The 19,198-nt window shown below is 43.4% G+C and overlaps 1 protein-coding gene, 1 long non-coding RNA gene, 1 other non-coding gene and 1 pseudogene across 11 annotated transcripts in view; 2 read left to right on the top strand and 2 right to left on the bottom strand.

Moving 5' to 3' along the window:
• The window catches only part of LOC139570154 (SUN domain-containing protein 1-like), a 21,215-nt pseudogene extending 16,378 nt beyond the window's left edge, over positions 1-4,837 (bottom strand).
• Positions 1-19,198, top strand: part of LOC139570158 (uncharacterized) — a 23,521-nt gene extending 4,323 nt beyond the window's left edge. Inside the window, exons 2-18 of the long non-coding RNA XR_011674018.1 lie at positions 11,600-12,263; positions 12,359-12,667; positions 13,226-13,430; positions 13,535-13,596; positions 13,696-13,901; positions 14,129-14,337; positions 14,446-14,580; positions 14,757-15,271; positions 15,428-15,593; positions 15,881-16,011; positions 16,168-16,319; positions 16,480-16,718; positions 16,920-17,037; positions 17,109-17,171; positions 17,286-17,432; positions 17,576-17,690; positions 17,789-19,198. This is a non-coding gene — a long non-coding RNA (uncharacterized lncRNA). The remainder of the gene's footprint in view (positions 1-11,599; positions 12,264-12,358; positions 12,668-13,225; positions 13,431-13,534; positions 13,597-13,695; positions 13,902-14,128; positions 14,338-14,445; positions 14,581-14,756; positions 15,272-15,427; positions 15,594-15,880; positions 16,012-16,167; positions 16,320-16,479; positions 16,719-16,919; positions 17,038-17,108; positions 17,172-17,285; positions 17,433-17,575; positions 17,691-17,788) is intronic.
• On the bottom strand, positions 5,656-9,395 carry LOC139570153 (putative nuclease HARBI1). Of its 9 annotated transcripts, XM_071391768.1 has the most exons (11): positions 9,013-9,395; positions 8,642-8,712; positions 8,378-8,554; positions 8,226-8,287; positions 8,057-8,143; positions 7,928-7,969; positions 7,686-7,859; positions 7,571-7,606; positions 6,917-7,471; positions 6,524-6,635; positions 5,656-6,429 (listed from the first exon to the last, which is right to left on the bottom strand). In XM_071391768.1, the coding sequence occupies exons 1-8, from the start codon at positions 9,168-9,170 to the stop codon at positions 7,571-7,573; spliced, it is 807 nt and encodes a 268-aa protein (XP_071247869.1). In that variant the 5' UTR covers positions 9,171-9,395; the 3' UTR covers positions 5,656-6,429; positions 6,524-6,635; positions 6,917-7,471. The 9 variants fall into 9 exon arrangements, with proteins under 9 accessions (XP_071247869.1, XP_071247863.1, XP_071247867.1 ...); XM_071391762.1 differs by adding an exon at positions 6,732-6,847 and having other exon boundaries at positions 7,686-7,969; positions 8,378-8,712; XM_071391766.1 differs by having other exon boundaries at positions 7,571-7,859.
• Positions 15,668-15,795, top strand: LOC139571703 (small nucleolar RNA ACA64). Its single transcript, XR_011674341.1, has one exon. It is a non-coding gene; the product is annotated as a small nucleolar RNA ACA64 (small nucleolar RNA).

Below are 19,198 nucleotides of genomic sequence, written 5' to 3'. Positions count from 1 at the left end.
TATGAAAATGTATTACTGGGCAACACAACTGTCTTCACTTAAACAATGGACAGCAGACTATCCTTGTGCTTGGAGGAGTATTGAAGCCATAAATGTAATGCCATATAAATAAATAAATATATATTTATATATATTTATTTCACTACTTTGGGTTGGTCCAAGGCTTTAAAGAAAAAAGACAACCCAATGATTTTCTTTCAAATTGGGGAAAACGTACATAAATTCATGAAACGGAATAAATCCATATGCTTTTTGGAACAACCCAACATTATCTCCAGCATTTAAAGACAAATATCTTTAAGTCCTTTTCCCAACGTGGCATCATACATTTTGAGCATATGTATTATAATGGCTCTCTTTCATTAAATAAATTATAAGAAAATGTGGGTATGTAAGAGCAATTTCTTTAAAAATTCTTACAACTAAATAAAATCTTGAAAAAAATACAAAAAGAAGCTGCAATGCCAAAGTTGACTGCAAAGTTACAGTGCATTCGTAAAGTATTCAGACCCCTTGGCTTTTTCCACATTTTGTTACGTTACAGCCTTATTCTAAAATGGATTGAATTGGTCCCCCCCCCCTTCAATCTACATACAATACCCCATAATGACAAAGCAAAAACAGGTTTAGACATTTTTGCAAATGTATTAAAAATTTAAGGGAAATATATTTACATAAGTATTCTGACCCTTTACTCAGTAATTTGTTGAAGCACCTTTGATTACAGCCATTAATCTTCTTGGGTATGACGCTACACACTTGGCACACCTGTATTTGGGGAGTTTCTCCTATTCTTCTCTGCAGATCCTCTCGCTCTGTCAGGTTGGATGGGGAGCATCGCTGCAGCCATTTTCAGGTCTCTCCAGAGATGTTAGATCGAGTTGAAGTCCAGGTTCTCGCTGGACCACTCAAGGACATTCAGAGACTGGTCCCGAAGCCACTCCTGCGTTGTCTCGGCTGTGTTCTTAGGGTCATTGTCCTGTTAGAAGGTAAACCTTCACCCCAGTCTGAGGTCCTGAGTGCTCTGCAGCAGGTTTTCATCAAGGATCTCTCTGTACTTTGCTCCGTTCATTTTTGCCTCAATCCCAACTAGTGTCTCAGTCCCTGCCGCTGAAAAACATCCCCACAGCATGATGCTACCACCACCATGCTTCCCCGTAGGGATGGTGCCAGGTTTCCTCAAGATGTGACGCTTGGCATTCAGGCCAAGGACTTCAACTTTGGTTTCATCAGACCAGAGAATCTTGTTTCTCATGGTCTGATAGTCCTTTAAGTGGAGCTTCCGAGTGGCGCAGCGGTCTAAGGCACTGCATCTCAGTACTAGAGGCATCATTACAGACCCTGGTTCGATCCTTGGTTGTATCACAACCGGCCGTGATCGGGAGTCCCATAGGGCGGCACACAATTGGCCCAGCATCGTCCAGTTTAGGGGAGGGTTTGGCCTTCATTGTAAAATATGAATTTGTTCTTAACTGACTTGCCTAGTTAATTAAAGGTTAAAACTCCAAGCGGGCTGTCATGTGCCTTTTACTGAGGAGTGGCTTCCGTCTGGCCACTCAACCATAAAAACCTGATTGGTGGAGTGCTGCAGAGATGTTTGTCCTTCTAGAAGGTTCTCCCATCTCCACAGACGAACTCTGGAGCTCTGTCAGAGTGACCATTGGGTTCTTGATCACCTCCCTAACCAAGGCCCTTCTCCCCCAATTGCTTAGTTTGACCAGGCAGCCAGCTCTAGGAAGAGTCTTGGTGGTTCCAAACTTCTTCCATTTAAGAATTATGGAGGCCACTGTGCTCTTGGGGACCTTCAATGCTGCAAAAATGTTTTGGTACCCTTCCCCAAGCCTATGCCTCAACACAATCCTGTCTCCAAGCTCTACAGACAATTCCGTCAACCTCATGACATGGTTTTTGCTGTTCCATGCACTGTCAACTGTGGGACCTTATATAGACATGTGTGTGCCTTTCCAAATCATGACCAATCAATTGAATTTACCACAGGTGGACTCCAATCAAGTTGTAGAAACATCTCAAGGATGATCAATGGAAACATGACACACCTGAGCTCAATTTTCTTGTTTTATTTACAGATCGTCACAGGCACACTCCAACACTCAGACATAATTTACAGATAAAGCATGCGTTTAGTGAGTCTGCCAGATCAGAGGAGGTAGGGATGTTCTCTTGATAAGTGTGTGAATTGGACCATTTTCTTGTCCTTCTAAGCATAAAACATGTAACGAGTACTTTTGGGTGTCAGGGAAAATGTATAGAGTAAAAAGTAAATTATTTTCTTTAGGAATGTAGTGAAGTAAAAGTAAAAATTATCAAAAATATAAATAGTAATGTAAAGTACAGATACCCCAAAAAACTACTTTCAAATAATTTTTACTTAAGTACTTTACACCACTGCTGCAAAGTAGGCTTACCTGGCAGAAGTATATCATGAGTAAGTATATAATTTGTATCTATTACTTGTAATTTGCTAACTTTGCCATAAAATGAGCAGCTGTACAGAAAGAACCATTGCTAGACCGGCAAAGACAGCACATTCAGCACTCACTAGACTCGCAATTAAAAGGGCCAGATGCACAATTAGAAGGGGATTATGTATACCAAAAAGTCACATTTTCTTCCAGACCTAAAAAATATATATACTTACGGGATTTAACCATTGACTTGGACACAAAACATCCAATTGCATTGTTTCTCTGAACAATTGTACATTTGAGAGTGATTTATAAAAAATGAATGTTAACCTTAAAATAAAACTGAGAAAACAATTTACGGGAAAAAAATCAGATTTTTTTGGGCCCCCCTTTAGAGCTGTTTTTTAACCATTATTTTAGCAGATATATTGACAGAACAGTGCACTATTTTCACTTGTACACCAAGGACTGGGGGAAGAGTTGCAGGGGATAAAAGAGAAGAATGTGCCTATTTGAAAGCTAGAAAAAAAAAAAAATTGTAGCTCCCGACATGTTTAATTAAAAAAAAAGTAGCGCTCATGCTAGAAAAGGTTGGAGACCGCTGGCCTAAAACTACCCAATCAAAATATTATCTATCCCTCAGGATTGAAAGTGGCCACAAGAGCTGGCAGTTATAAACTGTTAAAATTCCAGTCATTAAAAATCTTAATTCCAAAATGTCTAACGCCCAACAAAGTGGGAGAAATAGCTACTAGTGTTGCTTGTTCTTTCCTCCAGAATTTGCAACTCATGTAGCTACACACAACCATCTTTGGTAAATTGTGAAGGGAGAATGTCAAATGTCACTTCAGTAGCCTTTTCAAACTTGAACCAATCAGCGAGGGAGTTCGATTAAGCTGAACCGCGGTGCACCAGTCTATGGGCAAAAGTGGAGCATCTCCCTTCTCAAATCGAAATCAAATGTGACTTGTCACATGCTTCATAAACAACAGGTGTAGGCTAACAGTGAAATCCTTACTAACATGTTATTTTTCAAAAATGTAGAGTGAAAGAAAATAGTGAAAAGGAATAAATACACAGTGAATAACTAAAAACAGTGAGTGATGAACAGTAAATAATGAACAGTAATCTGCGAGCTCGGCCATGTTGTCAAGGCTGAATGGTGCATCATAAAGAAACATACCTCTTTTCCATATAACATATTTTTGAATTCCAGACTAGTCTTAATTTGGGGAGACAGTTAAATCGTTTATATGAAAATAAACTCATTACTCCACGTTCTTAGCCTACATCACTTTTTTTTTGAGCCGACATCAACGTCGACCAGAGCAGGGCACCTGCGTTCAGTTCGCGTAAACGTTTGCTATGTTGTAGAATGGTTAGTACTGAACGACACGTTCAACCAAAACGTCGTTGTACGTTTTTAAAGTGACTACGTTTGCTCTCGTTTTGTGGGTGTGGCTTGAAGCAATGCGTTGCCATAAAAAGGAAGTGGCCATGCTGCCAGAGTTTACCAACCCAACCCCTTCCAGTGTTTCAACTGGTCGTTAAGTACAGCACCGTTTCCGTTCAATTGACCTATCCAGAAAGAAAAACTTACTGAACGCCGCCCCTGCCCACACCCGGAAGGCAGCCCGGTTCAAAAACGAATGCAATCAATTTTCACCCGATACAATCTCCTACACTGTGGCACCCCGGACAGATAATCGAATCCCCTCAATCAGCGCAATGTTCAAGGGAGGCTGAGAGCCTCACGCCCAATGGTAATTTGCCGTGGGCGGAATCCCGCGAAAAATGAACTGTCAAACAACAATTTCGCTACTTGCACACCCATCTTCTGCACATCTATCACTCCAGTGTTTAATTGCTATATTGTAATTATTTCGCCACTATGGCCTATTTATTGCCGTACCTCCCTTATCCTACCTCATTTGCACACACTGTATATAGACTATTGTATTAATGACTGTATGTTTGTTTATTCCATGTGTAACTCTGTTGTTGTTTGTGTCGCACTGCTTTGCTATATCTTTGCCAGGTCGCAGTTGTAAATGAGAACTTGTTCTCAACTAGCCTAACGTTACCTGGTTAATGAAGGTGAACATAAAAATGTAAAAAAGACTGGATGTTTCCACTTACCTGGCTGGGCTGATGGGACAGGTGATGCGCAGTGATTTCTCAGAACAGTAGCATTTCTCCGTCATATACCTAGCGTGGAGGTGTACATTAGATAGCTAACGTTAGTTTGACAAAGATGCGTGGCAGGCTCTCAAAATAAAACTAATCTCTGAATCCTTACAAACCAAAGTAACGTTTCATTTACACGTGAGTCTCAATATAACCATGAACAATTAATTAAAAATATCTCACAAGAGTAAGGTTATCGACATTTCTCTAATCTCTACTATTTCGCGGACCACGGTGTCGGTGACTGACCAACATATATTCTTCTGATGTTTTATGGAGGCGGTAAATAAACTTCACTGGTGCTTTATCGCCACCCTGGGGCCTGTTGCACAAAACTAGGATAAGGGATTAAGCCAGGATATCTTGGTGATCCTGGCTCAATTGATCCGTAATCCGGTTGCACTAAAGATGGATAGGGGGCAGGAGGATATGTTATGGTATAAATTACCATGGAGATTTATTCTGGAGCTAGCCTGCTCCAGACCAGGCTAAATTCCAGGATCTATTTAATCTCATCCCTAATGTCAGTCAGCAGTCACCACAAATGGAAACCAATAGTTATTTCACTGCTCACTATACATTGTTATCACATATAACTAGACCCACTGTTATTATTTAAACGTTTGTGATCATTAATTTCAATGATTTTGGATAAAAAATGATTTTTAGATGATGTTGCTATCATTAGATAATTTACAGTTTCCCATAGACTATAAGGCTATATATAAAATGATAGAATATTAGGGCCACAGAGGGGAAAAAAACACAAGTCATAATATTGTAACCAGTTGTTTTAAAGGAGGACAGTTGTTAAAATGACAGATGTGGGGCATTTCGTGAAATTGTACTTCAGTATGGTTTCATAAACAAAGACATGCTGATGTGCCAGAATATTAAGTATCACATTGTCATAAGTATCAAAACTGTAAAAACAATATGTAGCTTTTCTGCAGAAAGAACCAGCCTCATAAATGTATGACTTTATCCTTTTTCTTCAGTGTGGCCCTAGTACTCTGTCATATAAACAAATACACATTCCATATGAATATAAAAACACAATGTGTAACATTATGTTCCTTTATTGAATAAGGACAAAACAAAGCAGGTAAACCATCAGCTCCTTTCGAAACTGAAGTCACAGTGACTCTACAAGATGGAAAGCACAGAATCCAAGCATATTATACAAAATGATACATACACATTCAAAGGTCTGTATATAACACACCCTGCATGTCTGCACACTAAAATAAATGCAGGACAAATCCATACACATCAACTGAACAGACAAATGAATGGATGCAGTAGCCTCCCTGCAGCCTTGTATTACACACAGTATACCGCACAAACATCATAAGAGGCCAAATTCGTCAAAAAACGAACCCAAAAAAAACCAAAATTCCTCTGCCACCGCAGGACATATTTAACCAAAATTGAAAGCACACATACTAACTAAAATAATTCAACACATATTGGTCCCTCAGCAGCCGACCACTGTCGTCATCAGGGAAGATTGCCGGATTGTCCCAGTCCATGGCTGGTGGCACTCTGGGGGCCCTCTCCTTCCTCAGGCAGGCCACATTGTGGAGGACAGCACAAGCCACAGTAATATCACATGCCCTAACAGGGCTGACCCTTAATTTGTGAAGGCAGTGAAAGCGTGCCTTCAGGAGGCCAAAGGTCATTTCAACTCTGGCCCTGGTCCTGGCATGGGCATGGTTGTAGGCCTGCTGTGCTTCCTGGGGGTCTGTGAAAGGTGTCAGGAGAAAAGGCTGGCAGCCATACCCCCTGTCTCCCAGCAACACACCAGAGAATTCACCTGTCAACACAAAATCTCATCATTACTACCTCATAAACACAGTGATATTCTTGACACAGCCATGATGGTTATAAATAGGGGTTGTGTGGCTTACCTTGTGATAGGCACTGATAGATTTCAGAGGCCCGAAAGATTCTGGAGTCATGGACTGAGCCAGGCCATTTTGCCACAACATTGCTGATCACACAGTCAGCATTGCAGACCATCTGAAATCATAAGATGAGGAATATTACACCAATCAATGCACATCACTGGCAATGCAGAGTGTTCGTCAATGGACAATATCAAAAAGTTATGTTCACCTGAACATTAATGCTGTGAAAGGATTTCCTATTCACAAAATCGGCCTCATGGGCACCTGAGGGGGCTTTTATCCTTATGTGTGTGCAGTCCACTGCACCAATGACATTGGGGAAACCTGTCACACAAAGTAATGAGTATCCTACTATGTGTTAACAGTTGTCCTGTAATTTGTAGATCCTCTTACCTGCAATCCTATAGAACTCCTCTTTGATGTCACAGAGTCTTCTGTGGCCAGGGAAGGAGATGAAGACATCTGCTAATGCTTTGATAGCCAGACACACACTCCTTATTGTGCGGCAAATTGTGGCCTTGTTCAGCTGTTCTGCATCCCCCACTGAGTACAGGAAGGCTCCACTAGCAAAAAAGCGCAAGGCCACACAAACCATTTGCTCCACACTCAGTGCATGGCTCCGTGCAGTGCGGTGCTTAATCCTGGGACCCAGTAGTCTGCATAGATACCTGATGCCATCTGCAGAAAACCTGTATCTTTCATATAGATGGTCATCAGGGAAGGCCAGTGGGTCCAACCGGTCCCTGAAGACCCTTTCTCGCCTGAAGGCTCTCCTCAGCACAAGTGCTTCTTCATCCACCACATCTCGCACGAATGGGCATGCCATTGTCAGAGCAGAAAGGAACACACAATTTTGGGCCTTCATATAGGCTAGTGGCCACACCTGGTGCTGGGGGGGTGGGCAAAAGAGGGCGATGCCTTATAACGATGACTTGGTTGTACTGATTGCTGGGAAAATAAAAAAAAACCTTAGAAAGATGCCACCGTCCTGTGTGCTCACAATAAGAGCTCATATGTCATGGCTCACTTGACTTTACGAGAATATACCTAATTTTTATTTTGAGCTGTGTCATCTTCTTGGAGCTGGGGGAGGAAAGAAAAATAATGATTAATACATTTGTGTTACAGTTAGCATACAGTGTACATTGAAGGCATATCTCACCTCCCTCTCAAGTTTTTTTATTTCAAGGTCCAGTTTCCTAATTGTCCTCTTTTTTATTTCGGACTCCAGTGCAAGATTTTCCATCTTTTTCTTCTTGTACTGAATGTCTATGTCTGCCAGTTCTATTTGGCGCCGGAGGTGGTTGCCATACAACTTTCTGATAGCTTGTGAGCTCTGTGAACACAATACAATTAGCGCAGCTGGAATTTGGCAGGATGTGGTGTCCTTTTATTAATACGCACTATGTTGCCAGGCTGGTTTTCCCACTGTATAGCATCTGGGTCCTGTAAAAGAAATTAGATTTTTTGATTTTGATGAGGACTCCTCACCATTGTAGAGTAAATAGTACTTTCACAGTCTTAACATGATACCTCATGCCTTCTGGAATCCAGAGAGATGGTCTCCTCCTCATCATCGTCTCCATCATGTGCTGTTGCTGCTGCACTGGGGCCTTCACCCTATCACATTTAATCGGATTCATATTGAAGCTAGTAGACAAGACATGCCAGGCCTACAGTATGCCTTTGATGGAGTACTCACTGGATCAGCATCGTCTGGTGCTTGTGCTGGTGGCTCTAACAGGAACACAGTGCTGCCAGACACTGCAAGGCAATAGGTAAACCAAAGTCAGACAGTCCAAATTGATTCAATATGAATGTGGTTGTATCCCATGTAGAGATGGAAGGACATACCTTGAATGAAGCGGGTGGCATCTTGGGAGGAACCTATGCTCGTCTCTTTCCCCCCAGGGATCCCCTCTAAGACGGGCCTGCCTTTATTTAGCTCCAAGGCCATGTCCTCTGCTGGGGTAAGGTCAGCCTTTGGTGACCCACCACCCGTGCCTTGTCTGTGGGTATTCTTTTTCACTGCTAAAACAGTACAGACAATGTGTGAGCAGGCACCTTCTGGGTACAATATATGCTTGTGCTTTGTTAAATATTAGTCAGGGACCATACCATTCTGCAGAATGTTCTTGTATTTGATTTTGACCTGCTGCCATGTCCGTTTTGGCCCGTTCATGTTTAATCTACCACACACACACACACACACACACACACACACACATTTAATGGAGTCACACTGCAAAAAATTACTTGGTATTTTTGTCTTGTTTTCAGTAAAAATATCAAAAAATTTATCATAGCTTTATACAGTGTGATGGAGTTACTTTACACAATTTCACTCATATCTGCAGTGCATTTCAATTAAAAATTTAACCGTTTCATAATTACAGTACAACTGCATTTTTGGAGATGTGAATTAAATATTTGAATTGTAATTGTGATGTTTCAGCGGAGCGGTGAGTGTGTAATTGTGCACTACTTACGCATTCAGGCGGTCTGCAATACTTTGCCACGCTTTTTCTCTTTGCTTTATCACTGTGGCGGTGTTGCCTTTCTTCTTAATTATATCTTTTACCTCCTCGTATGCCTCCATGAGGATTTGTGCTTCCGACGGGGAAAAGTACGCGGCTCTAGTTGCCATGGTAAATCAGTTAATCTGTGATCTGTGGCGGGGTCTATTTGAGTGAGCCGTGAGCGCGCACCTATCCAGGATTGGTTTCACCTGGCTTAATGAATCCGTGTCTGCTCATCCTGGCTTGGTCTTTGTGCAACCAATTAAGCCTGGACGCACATGTTTTGGCTTCATTGAGCTCAGCTGAGTCATTTATCCCGGATGTCTTAATTCTACTTTTGTGCAACAGGCCCCTGGACTGGAGTAAAACACGGTGCTTTTGTTTTCTTATCTACACGGACAACAGCTTTTTATGTTATTTGAAGATTCTAAAATGACTGCTGTGTATTTTCACTACATTGAATATAGTATATATATATATACTGTATATATATTTTAACTTAAGAAATAGATAATGGTTGTGGTTTGGCCACTTTGATTTTGAAGTACATTTCGTGAATCGGAAATAAAATACCGTTAGAATTGGCCCGAGTCATGTAGTAGCGAATAACTACTGTTATCAAAGCTGGAAGTTTATTAGCTAGCATAGGCTAGGCTGGCAGCCGGCTGAAAAGATGGCTGATGTGGAGCGTAAATATAATGGCGGGGAATCAAGGAGAATTTGAATATAGGAAACGGAGCAAAGTAGCATACAGTGATGGAAATGCCCCTTATCTTGTAGGAGTATGTTTTAGGAGCAGCAGGCTGGATTACCAATTTTGAAGAAACCATTTGAGATATCCAAACTGGTGGAGAGAGTGCTGGGTAAAGTGAATGCTGTGAGTTTTACGAGAGGCGGGCATGTTTTGACATTTCGTTCTTTTGGATCAGAAGGAGATAGTTTTGCGTCTCGCCCGAAAAGTGCAACTGTCAAGGTGGTCATTTATGGCGTTAAGTGGGAAGTCGATGTTGCAGAGATTTAAAATATTCCTGGAGTGATTGATGCTTGTCGGATGAATCGTGTGGTGAATGAAGAAAAAGTTATGTTCTTTTGTTTTTTGATATGGTCTCTCCCTACTCCACTGCAGTTGGGATATATAAACTACAAAGTCAGATTATTGGTTCCAAGACTAAGTGTGACTGTAAAACTTTTGGACATGTTTCAAGTGTTTGCAGAAGGGCGAAGCCGAGATGTCCAAGTTGTTGAAAAGATAATATCATGTGTTTGAAAATGTGACATGTGTAAAGGGTTGCGTCAATCAAATCTGGTATCAGGATAAAATGTGATTCAGAGTCACCGAATATACTTTAAGTATTTTTTATTAAACTCAAGCGATAAATGGTAAATGCAATTTTCGTATATACAGGTTCTCTGTATCACCACGCAGGGCAGAACAGAGAACTGACTTGTTTCCTGACAAAGTTCATCTAATATACTTCTGACAGAGTTAGTTCCCGCTTCTGAGCTGGCCTGTCAGAGTAGAGGCTAAGTGTGGTTTAGACTTTACTCAGCCTATCGCTGGCGCACAGGCTGGTCCCAGCCCCTGGCGCTCCAACTGTCCGACGCTGTTGCTGTGTAGATTACGCGCCCACACCCAAGACACTGAGGTCACACAAGCTTGGTTCCTGCTTTTCGTGTCCTCACTTAACACAGACGGTTCTGCAACATTGTTGAGCTATTTACACCTGCATAGAAAACATACTGTTCCCGCTCAAGGTTAACCACAGCTTCTCAGCACACTATCTGGGGCAAAATGTTACTTCCAGCACACACACACAGACACCCCCATTATAGGCCAAGCATATTTTCAATCCTCACACATGTTGTAATTGCGGTGGGAACCATGAAGCCACGTCTTTGGAATGTCCCACAAGGGTGAAAGAGAATGAGGAGGCCAAAGTCAGGGCTGTCCAGAGTTTTTCATTTGCAGCAGCTGTTAAAAGGGTTGAGCGTTTGAGTGGTGCTCCTGAGTCCATGGTGGTGGATAGGCCTTCACGGAAGGCTGGAGGGGTTGCCGTTCAACAGCAGGACCAAGAAATGTTAAAGATTAAGAAGGTGGACTTTGTGGCCTTTATAGCTATGGTGATTAATGCCATTGCGAAGGTGGAGAGGAAGTCCAGGAAAATAGATAGAATTGTGGATGAGGCAGAACGGTTCCTGGGACTCAGAGTTTTTGACGGAGGGGATGCATGGACTATTGACACGACGTACCACCCTCTCAGGTCATAGAAGGGAGATATGGAGATTTGAAAGGAAGGAAGAAGTTTTGGTTTTGTAAATGTTTTATTTTTATTGTTTTATTTTTGGTGGATTAAGTTAGGGAAAACCATCTCACATGGGTTTTATTTTAACCTTGTTCTCCCCCCCCCCCCAATCCTGTCCAGTTGGTGGCGGCAATACACCTTTTTGGGTTGTAGTCTGCCATAAAATCCACAGAAGAAGAATGTTGTAAGTTGATGTGCCTACTGTTAATGTCTTGCTTTACCTTACCACTGCCTTTTCTCCTGCATGTTCCCAGGGTGCACAGGGCTTGAGGAACTCCTGAGCATCGAGCCTGCGTTCAGTGAGTTCCAGGAGACCCTCTTCAGCCAAGCCTCGGTGTGCCTGGAGCGCGGTGTCCAGTCCAAGGAGGTCAACGAGAAACTGGACGCAGGCATCTTACTGTTTCTCACACGGCTGTCTCCATACTTCCTGCTCAAGCCTGCCCAGAAGTGCATAGAGTGGCTTATACACAGCCCCCCCAAAGATAACTTGTCAGAGGGATTGTTTTTAGTACTTCTGAGAACTGAAGTTGTCTCACTGCTATGAAAGCTTAATGTAGACTGAAAATAGGTTGACATTTTGTCTACTGGTATTTCTTTCCTGTAGCCCTCACAGATTCCACATCCACCTGTATAATGGGGAGAGCCTGCTTTCCTGTGTTTTGCCCTTATTACGAGACTAAGGTGTTTGTCAGTCATTCAGTTAAAGGACCCCACTAACCTATGGAATTGGCTGGAGGGGCTTCAGGTAATTGTTATATGATTTATGAACATAACTATTGGAAGTTGACAGATTTGTTATTATTTTTCATTACATGATCAGCATGTCATCAATGGTCCTGTATGGCTCCGTTGATAGAGCATGACGCTTGTAACGTCAGGATTGTGGGCTCGATTCCCGGGACCACCCAAACATAAAAGGTATGCACTTATGACTATGTCCCTGTGGATAAAGGCGTCTGCTAAATGGCATATCATATATTATCAATGATCAATATATTTTGATTTCCTGACAGAAACCAGGAGTTCCCTTGGCCAGACGAACCCTAATCACTGACTGTTACAAAGACTTGGGCTTCATGGGTTTCCTCTACATCCTGGTCACTAAGTCAATCAAGGTAAACCCAATACACTGCTTTACATCTCCATGTTTCTTCAAGTATCAAGCACAGAGCCTCATCTTGACCTGCTAGTCATTTCTGCAGGCATATTCAGAAAATTCTGGAAACTGCCCAACTTCACGTGATTTTCTCTTTCCACGCGTCCACCCTTACTGTGCTACCTGCTGCCTCACCTGGTTCACGCTGTTGTCACCTCCAGCACTGGTGAGTAGAGGGTTGTGCGGTATCCAGATGTTCATACCTTCATACCGTTTTTTGTACCATACCGGGGTATACAGTATTACCAAATGTGCACACAAGGGGAGCTATAAAAAAAACTGAGGCAACAGGGATCTTGATCCAAGAGGGGATTGAATGTCTCTGCTCTAACCAAGAAGATTGATCATGAAATCTAGACACTTAGCTAGCAAGTTAGCAAACCAAATGCATAACCGAAGCCTGCACTGGATATAATTTATTTCACATCTTAGATTTCTTATAGTTATACTTAACTTATAGTTATAAACAGTGGTGTAGCATGCAGCCCTCACTAGGCGGGGGTGCCCCCAACCCAAAACATTTAAAATACGTAATTATTTTTACGGTATTAAAAAATCATTCCGTTGGTATTTCTAAATACCCCGGTATAAACGCTATATTGCCTAAGCCTAGTGAATAGCAGTGCTATACCTGCATCTGACTAACTATAGGATCAGTTCACCCTCCTCAAAGCCATTATGTGATTCTTCCTTTTTCTTACCCTCTGCTGTCTTTTGGCTGCAGATCCTCAGGGACTCGAGACAACTCCCTCCTGCTGAGCCTGAAGCACCCGCTCCCCTCCCTGAGGCACACGGCTGTGGAACAGCTATTGGGAATTGTCACCTTGAGACAGTAGGGCTTTGACCTGGCCTTCCTATACGAGGCTCTGTTGGAGCGCATGAAGGAGGACGTCCCCGAGGTGGTGGCTGCAGCTTTGAAGGCTCTGGAGGTGAGTGGCTGGAACATCAGACTTTAAGGTACGTTCATATTGGAATCTACTAGGGTTAAACCTAATTTATCCTATATATCCTACTCAACTCTTTCTTGATCCAGAGGACACTGTTTCATGTCTACTCACTGCTGCCATGCGTAGACCTCTCAAAGGCTGGGAACTGGTTAGTACTGTTCTCACCTTATTGAAATGTACATCAATTCCCCAGATATCTCCATATCCATAGTATGGTAGTGAATGGGTTCCATGTGCTTCCTCATAGGTGTCCATAGTCGAAGGAGGCAGTGAGGGTTCTGGAGGAACCCAGACTGGTTGAGGGGATCTCTGACCTGAGGGCTCGTGTCGTAGGGGATCTGTTGCCCTTCCTTGTGATCACCTCGGCCCTGCCTGACTCCCCAGACGGCCACTTGTGTGGCCCAGTCTCCACCCTCTTATACCAGCACCACCGCACTCAGGGCTGGGCCCATGGTAAACACATAAGAACATGGAGTTTCACAATAAAGGTCATTTTTTTTGTCTTTGATAACACTTGGAAATGGCTTACTGAGAATGCAATGGAGGATACTTTTGTAAATAGAGGGATCAGGTATACTCTAAACTCGCTGCCACTAATATAAAGTTCTGCTTGTTAGGATTATTGACTTCCTGACACTAAGGTTGTCTGTGTACTAACTACATCCTATATCTGCTCTCAGCACTCAACGACGTGATGGAGAGGATTTCTCAGTCAACCAGCATCTCAACACTGACCAAGAACCTGTCTAACATGGAGCCCTTCTCCAAACGCAATGCTATGAGTGATTAGTAAACATTTGTTGGCGTATCCAAAGTACCATTGAAACAAACCTGCCTTGCTTTCCTGAAACTGCTATGATGATTTTTGGATCTCCGCGACCTAGCTCAGGTAATATCCCTTTTTGCGGCTCGAAATTTGGATTAACATGCTGGTTTCAAGAGGAAATTGTCATAAGTAACACAACTCACCCTTGACCTCATTTGCATGACTTCTAAGGGCAGTGTTCATGGTGCTGAGCCAGACCTTACTGCAGGGGACATGAGTGAGACCCAGCACCTCCACACTGCCCAGTGTGTCTACTCCCTGCTGGAGCCTGCAATACTGGAACTTACCCAGAAAGACATGCCTCAGGTGAGTGGGGGTGGCAGTTGTACAACTACATAAATCAGAGGTTTCCTTTTGGGATATTTACGTTACGTCTTTCTACGATTTTCATCCTCCAATTCCTTAACCCATTGTATGCTTTTCTGTACTGTTGAAATTGGTTTGAAATGGTTTACCGTATTTTCCTCTTGTGTTGCCTGCAGCAGGAGGATATTCATGGAAGAGTACCTGTAGAGGACAGGGCAGAGAGACAGCGTATGGGGTGCTGCTGGTGTCACTGCTTAGAGGACTCCTATCCAGCCACAACGCTTCCTTAAATTTTTTTCCTTTTTCGAAAGCAATTGGCTGCATATTGTTTTTCATCATGTTCAAGTAAAGGCCTGGATATCACCAGTTACTTTAGCCACTTGGTCACACACTGAGTAAGAAGGAAAGAGGCTGACAGACGGCTTGCTTCCTGTCTGGATTTCCTGTCACGTGAGTCATGGTGGAACCCAGAGAAGCTGGACACCAACACGTGCTGCTACCGCCGACTGCTGTGTCGTATGTTTGATGTCATCGTCACTGGGGCAAGCCAGGGGCCCATTGCAGCCAGCTTCAGGGCCCTGATGACGCTACTCTTCTAGGTACTGAAACTTGATATGTTACACACTGGATTTCAGTGCACAGACGGATGCTTCACTCAACTCACTTGAAGGATAGTCCATCGTTCCTCTAGGTATGCTACAATATAACGATGATGATGATGATGATAATCAATGTAAGGTACAGAGTGTTTGGAAGTAGGCGAAACAAAGCAATCTCCCGTTTTTATGATCAACTGTCTCACTTAGTCCACATTATTCCATTCCTCAAACCCCTCCATTTGTCCCAGGTCCACCTGAGTGATCCCCTGGAGCTCTTCAAGTTCCTGTGTGAGGCTACGGCAGTAACCTAGGAGACCAGCTGGACTGTAAGATCAATGCCATCCTGCAGGCCCTCTGTGGGCAGCGGCCAGCCAGGGAAGACCCTCACACTGCTGGCATCGGGCTCATCACCAGGTAGCCTTATTGGTGTAATCTATATTTTAACCAGACATGGATCATTTTATTGTATTTCATGTATAGAGTTTGGCACAGTCTGAAAATGACCTGGGGTTTATCAGTGGTCTGAGGTGAGAGAACTGTCTACAGTATTGTGGTACGTTAAGCTTATTGCCTGCTCTGTTTGTGACGGTGTAATAAAACCCAAGTGCTCACAATCACTGCAGTAGAAGACATTTCAACAAGTAGCTGTTGTATTACTGGTGTATTAGTAACAAAGTTGTAAATGTTTCTTCCCTCCATAGTGGTGCTCTCCCTGCTGGCCTGTCTGAGCTCCTCTGTCTGTGAGGTGAGGAGGACAGCCACAGCCACCCTACAGACCCTAGCCCAGGTGGACAGCTCTCCCTTTCACCCCACCATCGACAGGCGGGTGAGGGTGAGACACACACACGTGAATACTTAATTTGTATTCTCAATTAAGCATTGTTGGTACAAAGTATCAAAAATAAATCCTAAACACACACCTATTTCATCTTATATTCACATTAAATGTTATTATACACACTCTTTCCAAATCGATGTGTTTCTGTAGGCCATGGGGAAGTTCTGTGAGGAGGCTGGAACAGGGACAGGCAAGGCCCGGGACAAGACCTGCTAGAGGGGTTGGAGGAGCTGCTGCTCAGTGTCCAGGTGGCCAGCTGCCCTGCCTACACCTCCAAAACCATACTGAGGGCTCTGGGAGAGGTGAGTGGACAGGGAGTGACAACAGACATTTAAGTAGTCCTTGCTGGAATATGAAAGATTGAAAAAACTCGGAGGGCTCTTTATATGGGAGCTCTTATCTGGGTGTTGGTGGTTTTTGTAAAGCCATATATTTTATATTCCTGTCTCCTTTTCTCCTCAGTCTGTGCCGTCTGTTCTAATGCCGGAGCCTGCTGGAGCAGAGCGGGCCGGAGAAACCCACCATTCTAAAGGACAAAGGCCCTGCTCATGCAGCTGGTCCTAGGGAAGTACAATGAACAGGCAGCCCCCCACCACCTGGTGAAGGACCAGGCCTGCATGGAGCTCTTCATCGAGGCCCTGGGCACGGTGTCTAAACCCTACCCTGATATCCCCTGCTTCCAGATCATCGCCCTATAACGGGTACGCTACTGTAGCAGCATACTCTGTGATGCAATATCTGTATGCTACTTATTTCCAATATTGTAGGAACAAAACAGAAAAATTGAATAAAACGTTCAGAAAATTCTCCAATGACAACCCTCTTTAAAAAAAATAATCTGTTTCAAAATGTTTTCTCCCATTTGCTCATACTGAACATGACCCTGTTGTCACATCACCAAGGCATTCTACTCAGCCCTGTGAGATGAGAAGGTCCAGCAGAGACTCATAGGGGTTTGACCTGCTGGTGGAGAGCAGGAGTGCTGTCTGTGCCCAGACCGTTGTCAGTGTCTTCAAACGGGTGAGGAGGAATCTTTGCATACTGCATCTACTAGCACCGCACTAGATGCTAATGCTATCCTTTCACTGTAGAGTGCTGTGGACGGCATGCTAGTGGCTAACGAGCTAGACCCGCAGGAGCAAGATGCTGCAGAGGTGAGGAACATCTACTCTAACTGGGCCTACAATAAGACCTAGCTAGATACAATAACCTCAATGGTTGCAATGAAATTTGACTTGAGTGACTGTGTTTCTGTGCCTTTTATATAGGAAGGCCAGGACACTTCTCAGGCAGTGCCAGAAGAGGGCGCTGTGTCCTGGGAGAGGGTGACTCTCATCCTAGAGCTGCTGCAGCACAAGAAGAAGTTGCAGAGGCCTCAGATGCTAGTTCCCGCTCTCTTCAGCATCCTCTCTTAGGTACAACCAACCATGCTGTCTCTCAGTGCCTTGGCCTTAGCTAGGCCAGCCATGTGTCCAGTTACCTACACTAGCATACTATTTAGAATACTACAATGGATGTTGGGACATAGACCAAGTGATGTTTCTCTCTGGCCACTCAGGTGCCTGGAGACGTCAACCGTGGAGCAAGACAACCTAGAGTACGCCAAGCATGTAGGCCATGTCTGTTCAATGTCTGCCAGAAGCTCTCCCCCGACAGAGGACCCGTCAGCAAAGGTGAAGAGACGGAGAGACCCTGCTTTAGCCCAGGAGCACCCCCGAGGCTTTTAGGGGGTGTGTGTGTGTGACTGACTATGTTTGTCCTCCACACACAGATGTGCTGGATGAGTTCAACATGGAGCATCTCTCAGCCATCACGGAACCATTTCTCAGCTATTAGATAGCTTTTTCCAGTCGAAAGTGTGCTCCCAATGACCTCTTGACTCCACCCCATCCTTTTCCAGGAGAAAGTCCTGCACATCATTAAGGCCATCTTCACGTTCATGGGCGCCAACATCACATCTGGACGACGCCTAGCGCTTTCAGGTCATCAACAACACCACTAAGTCAACGAACTAGCGGTCAGTGACGTTGGATAGCTACGACCTGTCCCATTGTCTCACTTCCACTCATCATCTAATAAGCTATGGATGTTAATTATATGGAGTTTTGGTTAGCATGATACAGTGCATTCGGAAAATATTCAGACCCCTTGACTTTTTCCACATTTGATTAATGTTACAGCCTTATTCTAAAATGTATTTAAATAAAATGTTCTCATCAATCGACACACAATACCCCATAATGACAAAGCGAAAACAGGTTATTTGACATTTTTTCAAATTTATAAAGAAATTAAAACATACCTTATTGACCTAAGTATTCAGACCCTTTGCTATGAGACTCGAACTTGAGCTCAGGTACATCCTGTTTCCATTGATCATCCTTGAGATGTTTCTACAACTTGATTGGAGCACCTGATTTGGAAAGGCACACACCTGTCTATATAAGGTCCCACAGTTGACAGTGCATGTCAGAGCAAAAACCAAGCCATGAGGTTGAAGGAATTGTCTGTCGATCATATATCTTACTGGCCAATAAAAAGACAAGATTAAGATGGGCAAAAGAACACAGACACTGGACAGAGGAACTCTGCCTAGAAGGCCAGCATCCCGGAGTCTCCTCTTCACTGTTGACGTTGAGACTGGTGTTTTGCGGGTACTATTTTAATGACGCTGCCAGTTGAGGACTTGTGAGGTGTCTGTTTCTCAAACTAGACACTAGGGCCTCCCACTCCTCTTTCTATTCTGGTTAGAGACAGTTTGCGCTGTTCTGTGAAGGGAGAAGTACACCGCGTTGTACGAGATCTTCAGTTTCTTGGCAATTTCTCGCATGGAATAGCCTTAATTTCTCAGAATAAGAATAGACTAATGAGTTTCAGAAGAAAGGTCTTTGTTTCTGGCCATTTTGAGCCTGTAATCGAACCCACAAATGCTGATGCTCCAGATACTCAACTCGTCTAAAGAAGGCCAGTTTTATTGCTTCTTTAATCAGAACCACAGTTTTCAGCTGTGCTAACATAATTGCAGAAGGGTTTTCTAATGATCAATTAGCCTTTTAAAATGATAAACTTGGAGTAGCTAACACAACGTGCCATTGGAACACAGGAGTGATGGTTGCTGATAATGGGCCTCTGTATGCCTATGTAGATATTCCATTAAAAATCAGCCGTTTCCAGCTACAAT

Source organism: Salvelinus alpinus, chromosome 3, assembly GCF_045679555.1.
Source record: "Salvelinus alpinus chromosome 3, SLU_Salpinus.1, whole genome shotgun sequence".
Lineage (NCBI taxonomy): Eukaryota > Metazoa > Chordata > Actinopteri > Salmoniformes > Salmonidae > Salvelinus > Salvelinus alpinus.
The sequence above is the reverse complement of the archived record's forward strand: the minus strand, read 5'-3'. Positions and strand labels throughout refer to the sequence as shown.